Below are 21,692 nucleotides of genomic sequence, written 5' to 3' on the forward strand. Positions count from 1 at the left end.
GGACCCCAGAGCGCATCACAGCCCCCAGGGAGAGCGTCCCCGCACCTATCACTGATCCCAGGATGGGTGCCCCCAAGCATATGACAGACCCCGCGTGGGCACCCCCAGAGCACATTATGACCCCCAGGGAGGGCATCCCCAAGCATATCACAGACCCCAGGATGGGTGCCCCCAGAGTGCATCACAGCCCCTGGGGAGGGCATCCCCAGCATCTCATGGACCCCAGGGTGGGCACCCCCAGAATGCATCACAATCCCCAGGGTGGGTGTCCCCAGAACACATCACAGCCCCCACGGTGGACATCCCCAGAGTACATCACAGCCCCTGGGGTGGGAGTCCCAGAGAGCATCATGACCCCTAGGGTAGGCACCCACAGGGCATATCATGGCCCCTGGGTGACCCCGGGGGGCAGGGTAGGTGCTTCGTGACCCTGGTCCTGTGTCCAGCTCCCACCACTGTCCCATCCTGTAGCCATCTGGACACAGAGAATGGGCAGTGTTCCATGTGAACACCAGGGGGAAGAGCCAGCACCCGCAGAAAACGAAGGAAGCTCCTGGGAGCTGAAACAATGAGTCATTTGTATTTATCCAAAGAAAGGGCTCACGAAGTCTTAAGTTTAAACAGATAAAATCAGGCTGGGGTGGGGTGGGAGGAGCCTCCCGAGGCTCCTTGAGGAACTGCCTGGTACTGAGGTGGGGCAGGGACAAGGCGCAGGGGCTGGTCTCTCCTTTTGGAACATTCCGCCACATGTTCCTGGGGGCGGATGGCCCCCCTGCAGGCCGAGCTCCACCAGCACCACCCTGCCCACTCTTCTGTGAGCTGCCCCTGGCACAATGCTTCCAGAGAACCCAAGGACGTGCCCAGAGTGCTCCCAATGACCACTGAGGGGGCCCCACTGGGAGAGCTGCAAAACCATCAACGCCCCTTGGGTCAGTGGCTGCACACACCTTCAGTGCTGGAGTCATGCAGCCGGGCTGGTAGACAACGGTCTCTGAGTGCAGTCAATTCTGTCGGTGAGGGAAAGCACTGGAGGACAGCCCTGCCCGAGGCGCAGCCACCGGGATGACGGGAAGGGACGTGTCACTCTGCCCAGCAGAGACAAAGGGTGTGTGGTGTCTCACAGAACCGTCTGGATTCACGCATCCCCACTGTACAGATGGGCACTGAGGCTAAGGAAGGTTAGAGACGTTGCCCAGTGTCACACAGCCGTTGAACGTGGGGTAAGGAAGAGGAACCGAGGCCAGAGCTGGCAACACTGAAGACCAGGCTGTTTGGACAGCGGCAGGCAACTCACCAAGGGCTCTGCTCCTGCAGAATCGGGGGACCCGCATTGCTGCCTACCTCGAAAGCCACAGAGAGGACTAGGCATAGGACAAAGAGCAGGAGGGGGGCGCTCAGCCAGTTTGCGTGACAGAGTGGGGGTGCTGGAAGGCACTGCAGGACGGGGGTGCTCACTCAGCGGGGCAGAGTTGGGGGTGCTCAGTCAGTGGGGCAGAGTGGAGGACGATGGAAGGCACCACAGGAGGTGGAGGCTCAGTCTGTCACTGGGGCAGAGTGGGGGGCACCGGAGGGCACTGCAGGAGGGGGGCACTCAGTCAGTGCAGGAAGTGGGTGCTTGGTCAGTCAGCAAGGCAGAGTGGGGGCGCCAGAAGGCACTGCAGGCCTGCGTCTGGGGCCTCTCAGCACCAGGACTGGGCTTTGTGAGCGAGGGCTGGGGTGCAAGGCCAGGGCCAAGGGGTCCTGCATGCGTGTTCCCTCGGGCGGGCTCCTGAAGCCGAGATGCACTCACTGCCTTACTTTGTGCGTCTTTTCCTCTGTGCATTATCCGATACCTGGCCTTGTGCACATTTAACTCAATCAGCAATGATCAGATAAAATTCCCTGTGAAGTTCTTTCCTTTTATTCTATCCTGGGGATGAACAGCAAAATATGTTCACCTATTAAAAATTCATAAAGACATCGAGTCCAGCAAGGGAATCTGTACCTGACAAGATGACTGTTGACCCAGGACGCCTCTGGTGTTGGGTGGAGACCATGCGCTTGGAGTCAGCTGGCCACTCCCAGACCTGCCCCTGGCCAGCTGCGAGGCCGCCGTTACACAGCCCTCTGCAGTTAGTTTCTGCATCTGTGAGACAGGCAGGAGGACAGCCCTGCCTCACAGGCTCTGGGGAGGGTTACCTGAGACCACACACACAGAGCCCCAGCACCCAGGAGGCACGAACTCAGTGTCACATTCTACACTGTAGGAGGCTGAGGCAGGCGGATCACTTGAGCCCAGGAGTTCAAGACCAGCCATGGGAATACAGTGAGACCTTATCTCTACAAAAATAAAAATAAAAATAAAAATAAAAAAAATTAGCTGGGAGTGGCGTCTCACATCTGTAATCCCAGCTACTCAGGGGCTGAGGTGGGAGGATGGCTTGAGCCTGGGAGGTGGAGGCTGCAGTGAGCTGAGATCAGGTCACCGCACTCTGGCCTGGGCAACAGAGCAAAACCCTGTTTCAAAAAAAAAAAAAAGGTCAGATTTAAAAATTGGCAAAAGGTCTCTATGCCTTACAAACAGCCCATGAGATTCCTCCCATCCTGTCACCCATGATGTATTAAGTAGGTCTTGACTGGAGTCCCTGCAGTCTGGTCCGGTCCCTTATACTAGCAGCTGTTTGATGGCCGGAAAGTTACTCACCCACCCAGTGCTTACAGGAGAAGGCTGGGCTCCAAGACCCAGAGGCCCCGACCTGGCTGATTCTATCCTGAAAGCATGAAATCCAGGTGCGTCAGCCACTCCAGGCAGGCTCTCCAGGAAACTCAGGGCGTGTGAGAGGAGAGCTTGGGAGCTAAGCTCTTCCTCGGCTGCTGGGACAGGCAGAGAGACCAGAAGCCTTGGGTCTACACTAGCAGGGAGCAGCTATTTTTAAGTGACATGTCTCAGCTATTTCGAGGTTTGGGTTTTTATTTTATTTATTTATTTCTGTACTTTCTCATGACTCACATATTTCAAAATGGTGTCTCTGGCATTTTTAATGCTGAAATCATCTCGACTCCACAGCTGGTCAAAAAAATAGTCTAAGAGCAAATCAGCTCTTTATCATCCAAATAAAAAAATGGACATATTAGAGTAATCAAACTGCCACTGCTGGAAGAAACCCATGTTAGTATTTTTCCATTAAAAATTTAACAGCATTCAGTTTAGGAAATACGTGTATATTTCCTCAAATATGCTCTGAAAGACTTTGAAGTGGTATGGCACAGATGCCACGAGGCGCCTCTGCAACAGGCTTCCCACATCACGGAGCAGGAAGCTCCTTGGCAGGCCGCCGAGGGGCCGAGTGTACCTGAGGCCCTGCACCCCACCTCACCCGCCTGCACCAGCTCTCCTGGGTGGGGGAGCCCACGCGAGCCTCTGACCCGCACCTCAGGCTGCCGCAGCCCACATTATTCACATTCAGTGGACAAAGGATCACTCAGCATTCAATCTCACCACTTCAAAAAATTACAGAGGGAAATGGCACACAGAAGTTGGAGTGCAATTCGCTGCAGTTCAGTTCTGAGGAAGACCCTCCCCTCAGCCAGGGCTGGCAGTGGCTGAGGGTCCCTTAGGCCTGACCAGCCCACGCGGGATGCGGGCTGCCCTCACCAGGGTGGCAGACCACAGTTCTCCAAGAGGTGGGTAAAATTCAAATGGCCAGCAGGTGGGACACTTGGAGGTGGCGTGAGGCTGTTCAGAGGCCCTAGGAATCGGGGAGGGAGGTTTATTCTCGGCCGCATGAGGAGGTGAAATCACAACCATGAGCAAGGGAGGTGGCCCTGGTGGCCTTATTGGCTGGAGGGCAGGTAAGTTTGGAGGCTTCTGAAGTGAGGGCAGGCACTGGGGCCTGAGGCTCAACCAACACTTAGAAAACTATGCGCTGAGGGCCCCCATCTGAATGCTTGGGACCAGAACAGTTTTGGATTTCAGATTTTTGCAGATTTTGGAACATCTTCAGGTAGAGAATGAGATATCTTGGGGATGAGAACCAAAGCTAAATACAAAATTTATTTGTGTTTCATACACACCTTGTATACATTATCTGAAAGTAACTTTATAAACTACTTGAAATAATTTCATGCATAAAACAAACTTTTAACTGAGCCTGGACTGCAAGCTGTCACACGAGGTCGGGTGTGGAAGTTTCCGCCTGTGACGTCATGGTGCGCCAACGCTGTTGGGTTGCGGGGCACTCGGGATTTCAGACTTCCAGATACTCAACCCGTGCTTGGATTCCTAGTTTACATGTCAGATATGCCTGCTGTTTCTTGGGTTGACATTCCTTTCTGCAAATGTCTGAAATTCCTAAGTTAAATTCTCCATGTACCATCCACATGCTACTAAGCTATTATGAAATTTCATACTTGAAGCCGGTCAGTTGCAAAAACAAGAATATTGCTTGTTTCAACTCAGGATGACAGGTTATTACCTAAAGGACACACAATAGCTATTATAATGCCTTCAAACTTAAAGAAAAGTTTGTATCCATGGGTGAAGAAAAGCAGTTAAACCAGAAACTTCCATAAAAACATGTCTAGTGGAACTGAGCTGATTGCCAAAGTGTGGGAGAAAAAGGGCCAGCAAAAAAATGGTTAATGATAGCCTTCCGAGGAGGAGGCCTCCCAGAACCCAGCCAGAGAGGAGCAGGCGGAGGGGCCTATAAAGCCTGGTGCCAAGGGGCGAGACTCACTGGCTCAGAGGAGGAGTCGCCTGCCAGCAGGGAAACTTCCCTCCAGCTCCCAGGGTGGGTCTCGTCCTCTCTCCAGCCCTGCTCAGGCATTTGGCAGGTTCAGGTCCGGCAGAAGCACAGTTCCTGCAGTCGGGCTCCAAGCGCACCTCCAGCCTGATGGGATCAACCGAGGAGGCTCCCAGGAGCACAGGAGGGGCTGCAACCCAGGTAGGACTCAGCCTCAGGCTCTGGGTTCTGGGGTCTGCCGGTACCGCCCCACTGACTAGGGACACAGGGGGTGGTGCCACCCAGGCCACTGTCCTGTTATGGGATCAGCTGGATGCAGACATGCACTGACACCTCACCCTCTGGTGACAGCCGCACCCCACTTCCCAAACTCAAGGCACAGACCCCTCTCCCAGTGAGCTCCCATGCTCTCAGCAGGGAGCTTTGCCCGCCTGGCCTCTCTGAACAGGTGCTGAAAGCAGGGCCCAGGATTCCATCACGTTCTATCCTAGCAAGAACGTGTCTCACTTCAGGAAAGTGAGGGTACCCGCTCTGCCCTGCACCGTGGCGCTCGGTCACCCTCACTAACCCCGCAGTCCTGGAAGCGCCACACACCTCTTTACAGATGCAGACTTAATACGGCTGCCTCCAGCGTGGCTTTATGTTTCTATGATAAGCAGAGGAAATCAGAAGTGAAGTCTCGGACTGTTCCTAACTCCATGGCCACCTCGGGGCCAGCGGGGAGCTGCACACTTGGCTCCTCTCACCCAGGAGCACATGAGACACTAGGACACATCAGAGAGACACCAGGTACCGTGTCTTCTCGGTGTCCACCAAGGACCAAAAGACTCAACGTACATGGGAAAGAAATGAATGGCCAATTTATTTTTCCCTCGGAGTTCATTTAACAAAGATAGGGAAGAAAAGAAACATATGTTAAGGGCTCTGTCCACCTTTAAAATGCCTGCCACGCTGCAGTCTAATACTTTCTGAAATTTCTACATGTAAAGAGCAAACCAAGTCCTCTGTGCCGTTTTTAAGAAATTAAATACAGAGGCTTTCAACCTTCCTGACCGAGCCTGAGAACAGAGGCATTTATGCTGCTCAATGCTATTACCTACTAAAGATGAATCAGGACTGCAAAACAACCAGTAAAATAAAATCTATCAGCCACAGCTAAGTGAAGGTTATCGGATACTTTTTTTTAAAATTGCATTTTAGGTTTTGCGGTACATGTGAAGAACACGCAAGATTGCTGCATAGGTACACACGTGGCAGTGTGATTTGCCGCCTTCCTCCCCATCACCTGTATCTGTCGGTTATTGAATACTTTTAAAATAACTGACACCCAGGCAGGGATTCATCTTGTCTTCCCCTACCCTCCTCTTCTGAGATGGGGATCTCACTCCAGTTGCTTAGGCTAGAGTGCTGTGGTGCAATCTCGGCTCACTGCAGCCTCAACCTGCCATGCTCAGGTGATCCTCCCACCTCAGCCTCCTGAGTAGCTGAGACTATAGGCGCGCACCGCTGTGCCCAGCTACTCTGTATTTTTAAAGTAGAGACAGGGTCTCGCCATGTTGCCCAGGCTGGTCTCAATCTCAAACACTTGGACTTGAGCAATCTTCCCATCTCATCCTCCTAAAGTGCTGGAATTACAGGCCAGCCTTTTTTTTTTTTTAGGTATTTTCAGGCAATAGGTCAATAAATCTCTAGTCTGGTTTTGCAGCACTTCAAAACAATAACTCCTGGCTGGGTGTGGTGGCTCATACCTGTAATCCCAGCACTGTGGAAGGCCGGGGCGGGCCAATCATTTGAGGGCAGCAGTTTGAGACCAACCCGGCCAACATGGCAAAACCTATCTCTACTAAAAACATAAAAAATTAGCCAGGTGCAGTGGCTCACACCTGTAATCCCAGCACTATGGGAGGCCAAGGTGGACAGATCACTAGAGGTCAGGAGCTTGAGACTGGCCTGGCCAATACGGTGAAACTCCATGTCTACTAAAAATATAAAAAATTAGCCAGGTGTGGTGGTGCACACCTGTAATCCCGGCTACTCGGGAGGCTGAGGCAGGAGAATCACTCTAATCTGTGAGGTGGAGGTTGCAGTGAGCCAAGACTGTGCCACTGTACTTCAGCCTGGGCGACAGTGAGACTCCATCTCAAAACAAACAAACAAAAAAAAAAATCAAAACAATAACTCCTAATGATTTCAAAGGGTAAAATGAAAACTCCCAAAGGAAACACAACTCAAACCCATTTTGAAGTGTTGGCTTCCTCCAGGGCACCAGCGCCATCTGAGCCGGGTAATTCTTTGCTGGGCTCGGACACCTGTCCTATGCACTGTAGGGAGCTGAGTGGCTGCCCTGGCCCCACCAGCATGCCCCTGGCTGCAACAGCCCCCACACCCCCAGAGACCACCAGTGTCCGCAGGCTAAGAACCCCCGGGGCCTGCAGCATAGAGAATTTCCAAGAGCACAGTGAGACAGGGCGAGTGACGGGACCCTCCCCACCCACAGCAGAGCCAGGGCACCGCCGCAGAGACAGCCCGCTCCTCTCCCTGCAGAAGCAGAGCTTGGGAGGAGGGAGTCTCTCCCTAGAGTTTCTTCCTAGGTTACAAACAGCGCTGCAAAATATATTAGGTTTTACAATAATATGTTAAAACGCGGAATAAAACTTAAATATTTCCCAAAACAATGACCCCTTTCATTCTATGTTACAGAAGTAAGTTTCATTTCTGGTATATGAACATAGAACCAACATGAGCAAACCGCTGAATTTCTGTGATCTATTTTATTGTAAGAGAAGATTCTGCTCCAATTTCCAGCTTTCCATACCCACTCTCTTTCAAGAACACTGGGCTTTCCCTTCCGACCTTACTTCTTGCTCCATGAGCTGCTGAAATGCATTTTCCCCTCTCCTTACAAACACTGTTTTCCTGGGGCTGCTGTGCCCACACCCCTGTTGCTTCCTGGGCCCGCTCTGTGGCTATAAAGGGAAAGAAAACCCCTGCCTGTGGGGGTGACTCACATCCAGCCTCCAGCTGCAGCTAAGTGGCCATGGGACCTGTAGGAAAAAAGGCTGCATACTTCCCACAGGTGACTCTTCCACCCCAGCTCAACCACAGCCACCTCCTGAGCTCACAAAGCTGAAGTTCTGGCCCTCCCCAGGCTCCTGATATACCCAGTCTCCACGGACACCCGGCCAGGGGCGCCGGACTTTGTCCCAAAGCTGCGGCCACTCAATGAGACTTAGTCCTCTTCTGTTGCTTCTCCAGGTACCCAGAAAGTGAGCAGCTCCATGCAGGACTGCACACGTTGGCCAACACCCGAAGGGATGCCCACTGAATGAGCACAAGAGGCGTGCCATGCCAGCGGGCAGAGCATCTGTTTTTCCCACTCTCTGCAATTAACAAACCCAACCCAAACTGCCACAGGTGTTCCTTGTGGGGAGTTTCCTGTCTTACAAATGCCGGGCTCACTTCGAGGAGAGTCACGTTTCTTTCTAAAGATGGATTCGTTGTTTGAAACAGATCTCTGGGAGCCTTTCGGCAAATCTTGAAAGCTGCACGGCGCAGACATGGATGTGACTTCCCAAGCCCGGGGCATGGGCCTGGAGATGTACCCAGGCACCGCGCAGCCAGCAGCCCCGAATAGCACCTCCCCTGAGCTCAACCTGTCCCACCCGCTCCTAGGCACTGCCCTGACAAATGGGACGGGCGAGCTCTCAGAGCACCAGCAGTATGTGATCGGCCTCTTCCTCTCGTGCCTCTACACCATCTTCCTCTTCCCCATCGGCTTTGTGGGCAACATCCTGATCCTGGTGGTGAACATCAGCTTCCGCGAGAAGATGACCATCCCCGACCTGTACTTCATCAACTTGGCGGTGGCGGACCTCATCCTGGTGGCCGACTCCCTGATCGAGGTCTTCAACCTGCACGAGCAGTACTACGACATCGCCGTCCTGTGCACCTTCATGTCACTCTTCCTGCAAGTCAACATGTACAGCAGTGTCTTCTTCCTCACCTGGATGAGTTTCGACCGCTACCTTGCCCTGGCCAGGGCCATGCGCTGCAGCCTGTTCCGTACCAAGCACCATGCGCGGCTAAGCTGCGGCCTGATCTGGATGGTGTCCGTGTCGGCCACGCTGGTGCCTTTCACCGCCGTGCACCTGCAGCACACTGACGAGGCCTGCTTCTGTTTCGCGGATGTCCGGGAGGTGCAGTGGCTGGAGGTCACACTGGGCTTCATTGTGCCCTTCGCCATCATTGGTCTCTGCTACTCCCTCATCGTCCGGGTGCTGGTCCGGGCGCACCGGCACCGTGGGCTGCGGCCGCGGCGGCAGAAGGCGCTCCGCATGATCCTGGCGGTGGTGCTGGTCTTCTTCGTCTGCTGGCTGCCAGAGAACGTCTTCATCAGCGTGCACCTCCTGCAACGGACACAGCCCGGGGCCGCTCCCTGCAAGCAGTCTTTCCGCCACGCCCACCCGCTCACCGGCCACATCGTCAACCTGGCGGCGTTCTCCAACAGCTGCCTCAACCCCCTCATCTACAGCTTTCTCGGGGAAACCTTTAGGGACAAGCTGAGGCTGTACATTGAGCAGAAAACAAACTTGCCGGCCCTGAACCGCTTCTGCCACGCCGCCCTGAAGGCCGTCATTCCGGATAGCACCGAGCAGTCGGATGTGAGGTTCAGCAGTGCCGTGTAGCCAGCCTCAGCCGCAGAGGAGCAGCGGGGTGTGACTCTCAGGAGCTGCACGCACCTGGGTAGACAGAAGGCACAGCCACGTCCTGTGGCCAGATGTGGCTACCGGCTCCTTGGGGCCTCGAGAGGGTCATAGTCAGATGTGGCTACCGGCTTCTTGGGACCTCGGGACGGTCACACTTGCCTGGTCCCCCTGAGGCTGCTGAGGAAACCTCAAGACAGGTCCTTCTTGATTTTGCAGTGCTCACACAGAATTGCTACAGTCAAAAAACGCTCGCCCTGCAGGGTCCAAAGGCCAGCAGTGACTAGTCTGTTGCCCAGCTCCTCCCTGCACAACCTGCCTGCCGCCACAGGAAGTGATTCTGACACCTTTGACCACGAAAGCCACACAGAGAGGCTGCTGTGGATGAAGTAACTTAGTGACACGGTGACCCTAAAGCAAGTCTCCCACTGTCGGAGAGCTGACGCTGGAGATACAAGGCACTGGCCAGGCTGAGCTACACGCCGCCGTGTGCCCTCCGCGCCTGCGGTCTGGAATGCACGAGGTGCGAGCTAGCTAGCTAGTGCACCACTGAGCTAAGGAGGGAAAGCGAACACACTGCTCTGGTGCACACTTGAGCGTCCTCCATCTTCCAGGACAGCAGCAACGGCGCTGCGCGGCCTTGCCATGCCCACAAGGAGCACCAGGAGTTCGGCCCGTAGCAGCAGGGAGGCCCCTCTGCCAAGTGCCCGCTGCGTCCTCCATGTTCCAGGACAGCAGCAGCGGTGCTGCGTGGCCTCGCCAGGCCTGCAGGAAGCACTGGGCGCTCGGCCCGTGGCAGCAGGAAGGCCCCTCTGCCGAGTGCCCGCCACCTCTCCAAGGCATTCAGCCGCTGCTTGTTTACATCATCATGGCAACCGCACTCACATGGACAGAGACTGTGTGAGCGGCCGTGTGGGTTAAAGGGGTGCCAGGACAATGAAATACTCCAGCAAGTGTGGCTGACAAATTTGCTTTTGCAGAAATAACAGTGGGGACAACTGCAGTGATGATGTAAAAACCTTCCCATAAAATGTAAGAAAAGTTGATGAGGCTGGGGCTGCTCGGCCTTTGTCAATAAAACAGTCATGTGTGGATTCTTCCAGAGGCTCTGTCTTGGGGGTCCGCCAAGTGGGGTGAGATGTGGGGTGGGCATGGGGCTCTCGGGAGCTCCCGTACTAGAATCCCTCCCCGCTCACGGAAAACACAGCCCTCTCATGCTGCCCTGAAAATTCTCACAAGGCCAGCCTCTGGGTCTGGCCGACTGGACCTAACCTAGCATTTCTAGGCTGTGCAGAAAGCCATGTCCTGACCCTTCTGCTGCCATTGCTTGGGCACCATGACGAGCCCCACATGAATGCAGGAGACAGGCCTCAGCCTTTCCTATGTCTCAGCAGCCTGTGCGACATAAGCTGCCTTTCTAGAAGGCTCTCGGCTGCATGTGAGGCCAAAGTGCTCTGTGGTTCCCAGGCGCTCCAGGAGCGGCCAGCTGGGAAGGTTCCTGCTCCTCCTCCCACCGCTGGGGCCTGATCCTGGCACTGCTCCCCTCCCTCCTGCCTCACCCACCTGGCAGCAGGCGGTCCCTGATGTTACCAAGGTGTGCCTGAACCAGGGCCTGCTGCTCAGTCTGCACAGAAACCCATGCAGGGAGTGGGAGGAAACCTCACGAGCGGTCCTCCCAACAGAGGGCCGGGATTGAACGCCTGCGCTCTACCCCTTCACTCCACCTGTTTGCGGTTCCATTCCGTTTAAAGCCATGATACTGTTTTTTTATTTGCGATGATGTAAAGTTTGACTTGCAAATACACTGAAAAGAAAAGGCAAGCCAATTTAAAGAAAACATCTGCAAAGGGAGCAGGCGGTTCACAGATATGGCACACCCAAAGCCTAAACGCAGCCGCACAGCGAGCCCCCAGCTCTCTCTCCTCCCGTCTGTGGGACATGACGAAGCCACACAGTGAGTCCAGGAAACTCTCGCTCTCCTCCTGTCTGTGGGACATAAGGCAGGGGAAACTCTGTCTCTCTCTCTCTCCTGTCTGTGGGACATGAGGGAACCACACAGTGAGCCCAGGAAACCCTCTCTCTCCTCCCCTCCGTGGGACATGAGAATTTGGGTCTCTCAGCCGGGAAGAGCCTGTATTCTCCATGACCTCAGCACTGTGGTGCCAGGATCCTCTCAGGAAGAGGGCGCTCGGCCCAGACCGTGGCCTGCAGGCACAGCATCTGCCCACTTCCCTCAGGGTTGCCTTCCCCACAAACACCCCGCAGGGAGGCCTGGGAACAGGACAGCTCCCACACACCAGTAGGTCTCAAGAAAGTGGAGATTGCTATGGGGTGGCCAAGCCAGAAGCCAGGCTCACGCGTGGCACAGTCCTGCAGAACACTGTGGGTGTCTTCAGCCATAACTCAGGCCCGGAGCACCCTTCCCTCTGACCCCCAAGAGGCTGCCCTGCGTCACCCCATCTAAAAGGACACAGGCACCACCCTGACGGCTGCGCTCCAGAGCTCCTGCCAAGCTTCAAGGGCGGGATTTGCCCTCCTCCCAGGGATGTCCTTACTGCAATGCCCAGGACAGCCAGGCAGCAGCCCCCAGGAAACCTCCGCCAGGGCGCTGTCTTTACAAGGCGCGTGATGCACGTGAGTCCCCCTTTTGACCTCAGTGTTGTTGATAGGGAAAGACCATCCAAGTCCCAGAAGGCAGGCGGGACGGGTACTCCACCACCAGGCTCTCCCCACACACAGTCCCATCCACACAGCATGAACACGGCGAGGGCAGACGCTTTACAACATGCAGAGACTAGAGACCCAGCGTTTCTGACTTCCAGCTCTCATGGACGGCTGTGTGGAGAGCAACACAGAGTGTGGTCTGGTCCCTGCTCATCACAGCAGCCCCACAGGGTGAGCATGTCCCCGCCATGCCAATGAGGTACCAGAAGGTCGATCACTGCTCGAAACCTTAAATGGTGGGTGACACAGCCAGGAATCCAGCCACGTTCTCCTGGCCCAGAGCCTACGGTCCTGCCCCGTCTGTAGCACTCAGCAAACCCTGGCGCCTAGCTGGCAAAAGCACGCCATGCAGACATCATATGGAGCCGGATCCACAGGCATCAAGGGGTCACCCAAGGTCACCAGCCCATCTTCCTCTAAAGCCCGCTATTCGGAAAGTGCAGGGACGGTGGGGGAGGTTTCCCTAAGGAGATCTGGGTGGGATGCATCTGAACAGAGCCCCAGGGGCAGGACTCCACTCATTTCTCCATGTCAACACACCACGGGGGACAGTGCGGGCTGTGTGGTATCCTTCCCTCCCTGCTGCAGACATGGCTTCCATGAGGGCCCTGCTCTATCTCTGGGACAGAACAAACCTGCTCCTTCCCTTCCACAGCAGACACTGCTGTGAGTGAGTGGAAGCGACAGGCTGCCCCACTGCGCCACCTCCCCTCCACTGGGGCTCTTCCGAGGATTTGCCCCGAGGCTTAGGGCAGACTGAGCTGACACACTGCCATCTAGCCACCGGAAGCAGACTCTCGACTGCGAAGCTGGTGGCAGCACCGCTCTGAGGCTAGTCACAGGAGCGACACGCACCCAGCAGCCACGCCATGGGGCTGCAGTAAGGGCAGGTGCAAGGTTGAGTGAAAGGCCCCCACACGGTAGAGCCAGCCTGGGACCTGGGGCCTTGGAGTCCCTGACCCTGAGATCCGAGAGCTGGGAGCTATGGGACAGGGATCAGCAGGCCAGGCAGGGACTCTGCGGGTGCCGCCGGACCGGTCACACACGCCCTTCTCCAGCGCTTGTCTGGGAGCCAGGGCAAATGTAATTATTTTTGGCAGGCGCACAGTAAGATAAAATCAAGGCGTCTTAACTGCTCTGTTGTTTCCTGGTAACCCAACTCTCCTATACATAAGTGCTTTTTAAACCCCATAAAGAGCTCCAGAGTATGTAACTGCAAGCATGGGAAAAACCCCTGTGTTGGCGGTGAACATGACTTCATCGCTCTTTGTGCTTAATAATTAACTCTTGACCTCATGGGAGTGCACAGCCTACCCGCCCTTCCCAGGCCCTGCATTGCCCACTCAGTGAGAAACGGCAGCAGTGGGGTCACTAACGCTCATGCGCCCACTCACCTGCAGTCTTGGGGGGCGGGTGGGGCAGAGAACTACAAATAAACCTCCTTAGGAGGGTGTTTCTGCAGTGGTATGGGAAGCCATTCTGAGGCCATCCTAGACATTCGTAAACTGGGCATACGAGGAAATGCGTGGAGCCTCCTGAAGCTGGGGCTCTCCTGGCAGAGGACGGAGACAGGGCAGGCGAGGGGAGCCGGTGGGAACGATCAGGGCTGAGGGCAAGGCTTAACCCAGACATCTAAAGTAAGCAGCGCACAGACTATGCAAGTACAGGCACATGTCTGTGTGTGCACACCTCCAACGGTGTGCATGTGTTTGAACACACACAGACACACACTCACCTGTTCCAAGCTCCATCGCTGTGGCCCACCCGCACCTGGCCTGGACCCAAACACCGCCATCCTCCAGAAGAGCCCTGGGCTCTGGGAGAAATGGCTGATTTGGGCCGGGGCAGGGACAGACAAGATGAGCCCGGGACACATAGTTCTGACAGAATCAAGAAAGGCTCCAACATGTCAGGCGACACCTGAAGGACACAGGAGACAGTGAGCAGGGCTCCCCTCACCAAAGCTGCGACAATGTGAGCAGTAAGATGAGTAAGAAGAGACAATCGTGATAGACCATGAAAATCAGGAGTCCACAAGTCCACTCCAAAAATGAACAGACCTAAATGTCATTTAAATAAAATGAACCAATGCATGAATGGGAAGATTCTCGCTTCTAACAAAGTGCTCACTGGTAAAGGAGCTGGAAAAGCATCACTGTGCAGTTTTCGGAGGCAGACTGTTGCTGGTAAGAGTTACAAACGGAAGGCGAATCTCAGAGGGCAGTGAGACACAGGGGACTGCAGAGTCCCCATCCCCCACAGTTGGCTCATTAGTGTTTGGGGAAAGGTCACCACATAGCAGACACAGGACAGCCCCTTGCTGGATGATCACATGGGCAGCGCCAACAAGGAGGCCAGTCCAGTTTTAACACCCTAAGAAGGGAGCGTAACATGCTGTAATCTAGGAATACACAGCCTGAGTTTAATCAGAGGGAATGTCAGATAAGCAGAAAATGAGGACAGGGAGCCAAGATGCATAAAAAACGTGTATGCTGAGCCAGACGCAGTGGCTCATGGGCGGATCACGAGGTCAGGAGATCGAGATGATCCTGACCAACATGGAGAAACTCTGTCTCTACTAAAATACAAAAAATTAGCAGGTCATGGTGGTACGTGCCTGTAATCCCAGCTACTCAGGAGGCTGAGGCGGGGGAATTGCTTGAACCTGGGAGGTGGAGGTTGCAATGAACTGAGATCACACCACTGCATTCCAGCCTGGCAACAGAGCAAGACTGTCAAAAAAAAAAGTACACGTTATGAGACAAAGGCAGAGCAGTCGTCCCCCATTCAGAAAGAGAAAAAAGCTATAGCAATTTGATGCAACACAGACCCTAGACGTGATGCTGTACCAGAAGAAAAAGTGTTGTGAAGGATTTTATGGGCTCAGTTGACAAGAGTGGAAAACCCTGGGAGATAAAAGTGCCGCATCAACATCCAACTTCCTGAGACTGGCCACCGTGCTGTGCTTATGTGGAAGAAGGTTCTTATTCTTAGAAGCACACACTGGAGCACACAGAGGGAAGAGGCAGAACTGCGCAAATCACCCCCAAGAGGCTCTGTTGGGGGGCACACAGCAGGTGGGGTGGGTGCACAGCAAACGCACAGGACAAATGTTATCCACTCCACACCCATGGATCAACCCCAAAGAACTGAAAACATGTGTCCAAGGAAGCGTTTGTTTGCGAATGTCCACAGCAGCACTGTCCACAAGAGCTGACAGGTGGAAACAGCCCAGATGCCCATCAGCTGATAAATGGATAAACAACGTCAGTCTATCCGACAGTGGAATATGACTCTGCCATGAAAAGGAACGAAGCACTGACCACGCTAAGCACTATGTACACGGAAACGCAATGCTCAGTGAGATAAACCAGACACAAGCGCAAGGTCCACCATGTGCATCTGCCAACACGAAACATGTGCTTCAGCACCCTCGGCCTGGAAATGGGATGCTCGGTGAGATAAAGCAGGCGCAAGCATAATGTCCACCGTGTGCATCCGCCAACGTGAAACATGTGCTTCAGGACCCTGGGCCTAGAAACGCGACGCTCGGTGAGATAAAGCAGACGCAAGTGCAACGTCCACCGTGTGCATCCGCAGACGTGAAACAGGCAGGGCAGACAGTTCCACATGACAGAAAGCCAGGAAGCGGCTGTCAGGGCTAAGGCAAGGGAGGGACAGGCAGCCACTGCTGACCGGCATGGGGTTTCCTTGATGGTCTAGAATTAAATTAGATTGTGGTGATAGCTGCACAAGCCTGTGACTAAAAACCACTGAAGTGCACGCAGAAGAGTGAATTTCTGCTATGTCAATTACATCTCACTAGAGCTGCCATGGAGGCCGCAGCAGCCACTCCAGCACCGGGTCACGTTCCTGCAGCTGGCCTTCCCTTCTTGGAGCCACACTGGTCCCTGAATTCCAATTCTGTCCCTCTGAAGCACACACCACCATCGAACAGTGCGGGCTAATGGCTGCCCCATGCTGGTGGGACACCAGCCCGCCACTCCACACGTACTTTGCTAGCAGCCACAAAACATTTCCTAAGAATGGAAGGGTTTTGGCCATCTGGAATCCTAGACGCCATCCTCTAACATTTATTGTATAGCTTCTAATTAAACTTTTCTCTTCTCATTCACTGCCTGGTAACTCAAGCTTTATTTTCTTTTCCACAATGGGAAACTAATTATCTGGGGTGTCTTTAGATATGCTTTTAAATTAAAAATGGAGGAAAAGAACGTTAGTAAAAATTAAAGCTGAATTGAGTCATTCTGGGCTCCCTCATAAAGTGGAGACGCTGGCCCCCCCCGACAGCGCTCGGTTGCCAGGGCCAGGGACCTGCTCAGACTGCCCGGGCGTTGCCATCTGACCCGCACACAGACACAGCCACGTGAGGACACAAGCTGTTGTCTCAATTGCTGTGTGCTGTTCAAAGACACTTTTCATGGGGCAGTTTGCTCAGCACTCCAGAAGACAAGGCTATACGATTCAGGCCATGGTGTGGCAGATGCATCTGACAGCAGTAACTCAGCTGCAGCAAACCCTGAGTGATGTGGGCACAGACGCACCTGAGTGTGGGTTCAGACTCTGCATGACGTGGCACAGACACAGCTGTGTGTGGGTTCAGACCCTGAGTGACGTGGGCACAGACACAGCTGGGCGTGGGTTCAGACCCTGAGTGACGTGGGCACAGACACAGCTGGGCGTGGGTTCAGACCCTGAGTGACGTGGGCACAGACACAGCTGGGCGTGGGTTCAGACCCTGAGTGACGTGGGCACAGACACAGCTGGGCGTGGGTTCAGACCCTGAGTGACGTGGGTACAGACACAGCTGGGCCTGGGTTCAGATCCTGAGTGATGTGGGTACAGAAGCACCTGAGCGTGGGTTTGGAGTTCCGAGCTACGGAAGCTGGAGGTGGACAACTGGATAATCCACTCCCTATCTAAGAAGAACATCTGAGCTCCTCAACCCGTTCTGTGCACTGCCGGCCAAATGGGATGGAGCGCCTGCGTTTTGGGTGAAATGAAGGCTGCCAGGTGGAGGGTGCTAAGTGGAAACACTGTACACACCAGATGCCTTTTGCAAGCAGGTAGTTCTCCTGTCCAGCCAGCTGCCACGGCAGCCTCCTCTATATAAGCCCCCAGTGGAACCCCATGTCTCGTTTGCTGGCACCCAGCCTCTTCTTAGACCTCCTGAAGCTGCTGCTAGCCCATTGGAGCCAACAGAGGCTGAGTGCAGCTATTCGGACTGCGCTCACTCTTCATGTGTGGCTGGTGACCAGTTCTCTGGGACAGAGTAAACACCAGAGGCAGACAAAGCTGCAACTGTGGGTGCAGGCCATGCAGATCGGGGCAGGTCTGAGCTCCAAGGTGCCCGGCCCATCTCTGCAGCAGGAGCTTCTGTCTGAGCCTGGGGAAGAAAAGCCTCCACTAGGCTAAGTGCCGTCAGCTGGGGAACCCGGGCTGTTCGCCCTTCAGAAGCCGTGACGGCTTTGCTCCAGACGTGACCAGCCCCTGCCTTCCTGGCTCTCTGGCAGGTGGGGAGTCGGCTGACCCAGCTCTACCAGAATAAACTGGGGTCTGGGGGGAGGGGCAGTCTATGAAACGCCCCAGCTGGAGCCCCTCTCTGTCCCCTGTGCCTCTAGCCTCCTGGGCTCCACAGGGGGTTCTTGTGGTAAATGACCCTTTCTGAGCACTTCACCCAGCTCACCTACAGGCACAGACTATACCCCGAAAGGACAGCTGCACCCACCATACATCAGCAAGTCCTCTGGGAAGGGCTGTGGGGCAGACGGGCAGTCCCACCCACACAAGCACAGAGCTCGTAGAGGGGCCGGCCGTGCAGCCAGTCCCTGCTCCTGGCCGAGGCAGGGTCTGCAAAGGCCCTTCCACCCAGGCACAGCCTGTCAGGGCAGCTTGTGGTCCACTCAGAAGAACACAGCCTGTTTCAGGGACATAGGCCCCGGCAGCCCTCACAGGCCAACACGTGCGCCATGAGGGCAGGCGTGTACGTGCACACAATCCCACGGACTCCGCTCGCGCACGCTCAGGCGGTGTTGCTGGGAAACGTCACCTGCTGTGGTGGCTCTGTCTGATTTCTGCCATTGTCCAGTGGGCGGGGGATGGAGCCTGGGAACAAGGGTGTAAAAGCCAAAGGAACACAGAACAAAAGGCCCCAGAAGATGGTGTGCTGCTAGGCCCAGCCACTCTGGGCGGAAGCCATCTGAAACTTATCTCCAGAAGTCAGCAGCTGGGAGTCCTGGAAGGGGCCCAGCCACTCTGAGCAGCCGTGTGCGGTGTGGGATTAGGGGCTGGCTCTGTAGAAGGCAAGCATCTGCCGATGGAGCCTCTAAGGGCACACAACTCAGCTAACAGCTCCTTATACAAAGCCCCTTCCTTCCTGCCCTCGATCCTTCCCTGGCTGTTTCTGGACAACTTCTAGAGCTCTCTGCCTTCAGCCTCTGGTCTGATTCTCGCTGGGATCGGCCTTCGCACAGCAGCCCGGGTTCCTTGTGGGGCGGACTGTCCAGTGTCCACTGTTGAGTCCCCACACAGGGCCCTGCCCACTCTGCATGGCCATGGCAGCCTAAACTCTCAGCCTCAGTTTCCACGCAGCCCGCAGCCCTCTGTGATGAGGGGCTGGCCGCAGGCTCAGGGAGATGTCAGCCGCCCCAGTCACAAGCAAGAAGGATGTGGGCATCATGGGCACAGCACGAACCCCTGCTTGGCTTGCCTGGCCTCCAGAAAGCAAGGCAGCACTCCTGAGTCTCGGCTGGCTGGGGCCACCCTTACACTGCTCTCTGGTTCAAGAGGCAGTGCCAGGCTGGCCAAGCCAGGAACAAGCTGCAGCACCCTGGCAGCGCATGAGATACAGAAGGCTCTTGGCCACAGACGTGGTCACAACACAGAAGGCTCTTGGCCACAGATGTAGTCACAGCAGAGCCCTGTTCCCACGGGCTGGGCAGTATGTCCCCAGCCACAGATCTGGCTTTGAGGCACGTGTACCACCCACGCTAACCATCGAGAGCTACATGCAACAGCACGGTGCCAAGTGCAGCCAAAAAAGAAAAACACAAGAAAAGGCACAACACGACTCCATCCAAAGTCCACCCACACGCAAACCAACCATGTTATTCAGAGCCGTTCACCTGGCACACAGCGCTAGAGAAAAGCGGGGAGCTCGGCCTAGCAGGAGCAGCAGCTCCCTTCCTTCTCCACGGGCGCGGTCCCACTAGAGTGCAGTCAGATCTTGACGTGCGTCTGTTACAGTAAGTTTGAAGGGGAGGGGAGAAGAAGGGAAAATCAGCATCTGCAGCCACAATCAGGTTCTTCCACTGAACTACAACCGTGACGCTCACAGCTCCAGGCCACGCTGGAGCTCAACACCAAGTCACTGTCACCCCCACACAAAACGGTCTTCCTTCTTTCGTAAAACCAAAGGGGTGTTTGAAACCATGCCTCACCTTCCATTCACCTGTTTTTAAACTTTTTTTTTTTTTTTCCAGAGCAGGACTGGGCGTTTATTAAAAAGCTTTAGGAAAGAAAGGAAGGTGCACTCAGAAGAGACCCCAGCAGGCGACCTGGAGAACAGGCAACCCGGAGAATGGGCAACCCACTGAACCACGATCCTGCGCCCCTTTCCCATGACTCTTCCCTGAGGATGGACCTCCGAAGGCGCAGTACCCACCTGATCCTTGAGAAGTGAGCATGTGCAGTGGGTTGGGAGGTTGCACACAGTCAAAAAAGCAGGCATGGCATCAGGGACATCAGACACAGAATCAGGGGCTTCAGTAAGAAAAAGGACAGCTGCTCTTCCTCACTGCAAGAGTCGGGAGGAAAAGCATCCCCTCAGCAGCTTGAGCAGGAACATGGTGCAGGGAGGTGGGCACACCAGGGAGTGGGGAGAGACAGACACCCGGCTTCTGCCTAGACCCCAACTCCTGTCCCTATGACACCGAACCCACCCATGCCTGAGAGGGGAGAGACACCCTGCTTCTGCCTAGACCCAACTCCCGTCTCCATGACTCGGAACCCACCCATGCCTGAGAACAGTGCCTCTTTGGCCTGCAGGCCAGGGCCTGGGGGGGTCTCCTGGGCTCTCCGCATGGTGTTCTGATCTTGTGCCCCTACTGCACCAGCAAGCAGGAGCTCAGGACGCAGCCCCCAGCTTGTGAGAGCTCATTCCCCCACAAACACCTAAAGCATCCCGGGCTTCCTGCTCTCCCTAGGCTCCAGAAGTGCATGATTTTGCTTCAGAACTCTCAAGTGTCATCTGCCAGTAACAAACACAAGCAAACTGTGAAGAAAGAGATGTATCTGGAGGAGAGACCCGCCTGCTGGAGATGACTCGTCTTCTCTTTCCGGGCAGAGGCAGTGAGTGCCTGAGCCTGCAGGTGAAAGCAGGCCCTTGTGGGCTGGCTCTGTGGACTCTCAAGCTCGGGGTGCGCTGTAGCCCCACCCCGCTTGGCAAACGCCTGCACATTGCTCAGGCCAGTGCCTTTGGCCTGGGTGCCACGGGGCTGCGGCATGAGAGACGGCTCCCGATTGTCTTCTTGAGTGAAGTTCCATTGCCCTTTTAAAGGTACAGTGCCCTGAGACCGTGACAGCTGTCGGGAGGCAGGGTCTGGTATTCAGGTAGTAGGACGGGGTCTGATGTTCAGATTGCCTGTCTGGAGAAGCTGGCAGTGGGGGAGCTGTGGGTGGGTTTGTTTTGAGGAAGACAACTCAAGAGGCAGACAAAAAAACGCCATGTGTTTGAGATGGCTTCTTACAAAATACACACTACAAGGAAATGATTTCTACGCACGGGGATCTCTGCAACCCCATGCCTGGTAAACGGACAGCCCTCTTTAGAAGCTGGTGACAGCACCCCGAGAGCAAACCAGGACAGGAGCCGCCAGCACTGCTCTGCACCTCTCCTTAACCAGCCAGCCTGTACCTCCGACCTGACCACACTGCCTGCCTCAGGGACCCGCACAGCAGGCTACAATCCGGGCCCGCCAAGACAGGCAGAGCACAAAGGCATGTGTGTGGAGGGCTCTGAGGGCAGGGCACCCTGCAAAGCAGGAAGCTCCATGGGAGGAACCCCCATCCCCGCGTGGGCTCACGCACACACACGCGCGCAAACACACACATGCACGCACCCCATGTGGCACCCACACATCCATCTTGCCAGACTTGGAACCTCCTCCCTGGCAGCCCCGCCTAGGACGCAAAGATGCGACAAGTTCACACACAAACGGAGGTGGATGCTGCAGGCCACAGGGAAAGGTGCTTACAAGGCTACGGCTACCCAAACAAATGATCATCCCCCAAAACTCCCATCTCCGGCCTACAGAAGGGCTCTCTGTTACCCTCATTCAAAATAAGCTCTCCGCCTCAGAGACAACACGCCAGTAGCTGACCCAGTAAATCAGTCATCAAGACAAGAAAAATACCCACGCCTGATTCTGTGGTAACAGACAGCGTCCATGTTGGGCAAGGACGAAAGCTTCATTCTCTGGGCTGATTTTCAGGTGACAGCGTCACAGTGGAAGCAGCTATTGGA

At 55.1% G+C, this 21,692-nt stretch overlaps 2 protein-coding genes and 1 pseudogene across 4 annotated transcripts in view; 2 read left to right on the plus strand and 1 right to left on the minus strand.

The window, feature by feature from the left end:
- CHLSN (cholesin) overlaps positions 1–21,692 on the minus strand; it is a 130,765-nt gene that overhangs the window by 70,303 nt on the left and 38,770 nt on the right. The window lies entirely within an intron of this gene.
- Positions 4,715–9,639, plus strand: GPER1 (G protein-coupled estrogen receptor 1). The gene is made up of 2 exons (XM_003943748.4): positions 4,715–4,922; positions 7,977–9,639. Exon 2 carries the CDS (start codon positions 8,279–8,281, stop codon positions 9,404–9,406), a length of 1,128 nt encoding a protein of 375 aa, XP_003943797.1. The 5' UTR covers positions 4,715–4,922; positions 7,977–8,278; the 3' UTR covers positions 9,407–9,639.
- LOC141581767 (uncharacterized) lies at positions 9,543–10,517 on the plus strand (annotated as a pseudogene).

Source organism: Saimiri boliviensis, chromosome 1 (assembly GCF_048565385.1).
Source record: "Saimiri boliviensis isolate mSaiBol1 chromosome 1, mSaiBol1.pri, whole genome shotgun sequence".
NCBI classification, from domain to species: domain Eukaryota; kingdom Metazoa; phylum Chordata; class Mammalia; order Primates; family Cebidae; genus Saimiri; species Saimiri boliviensis.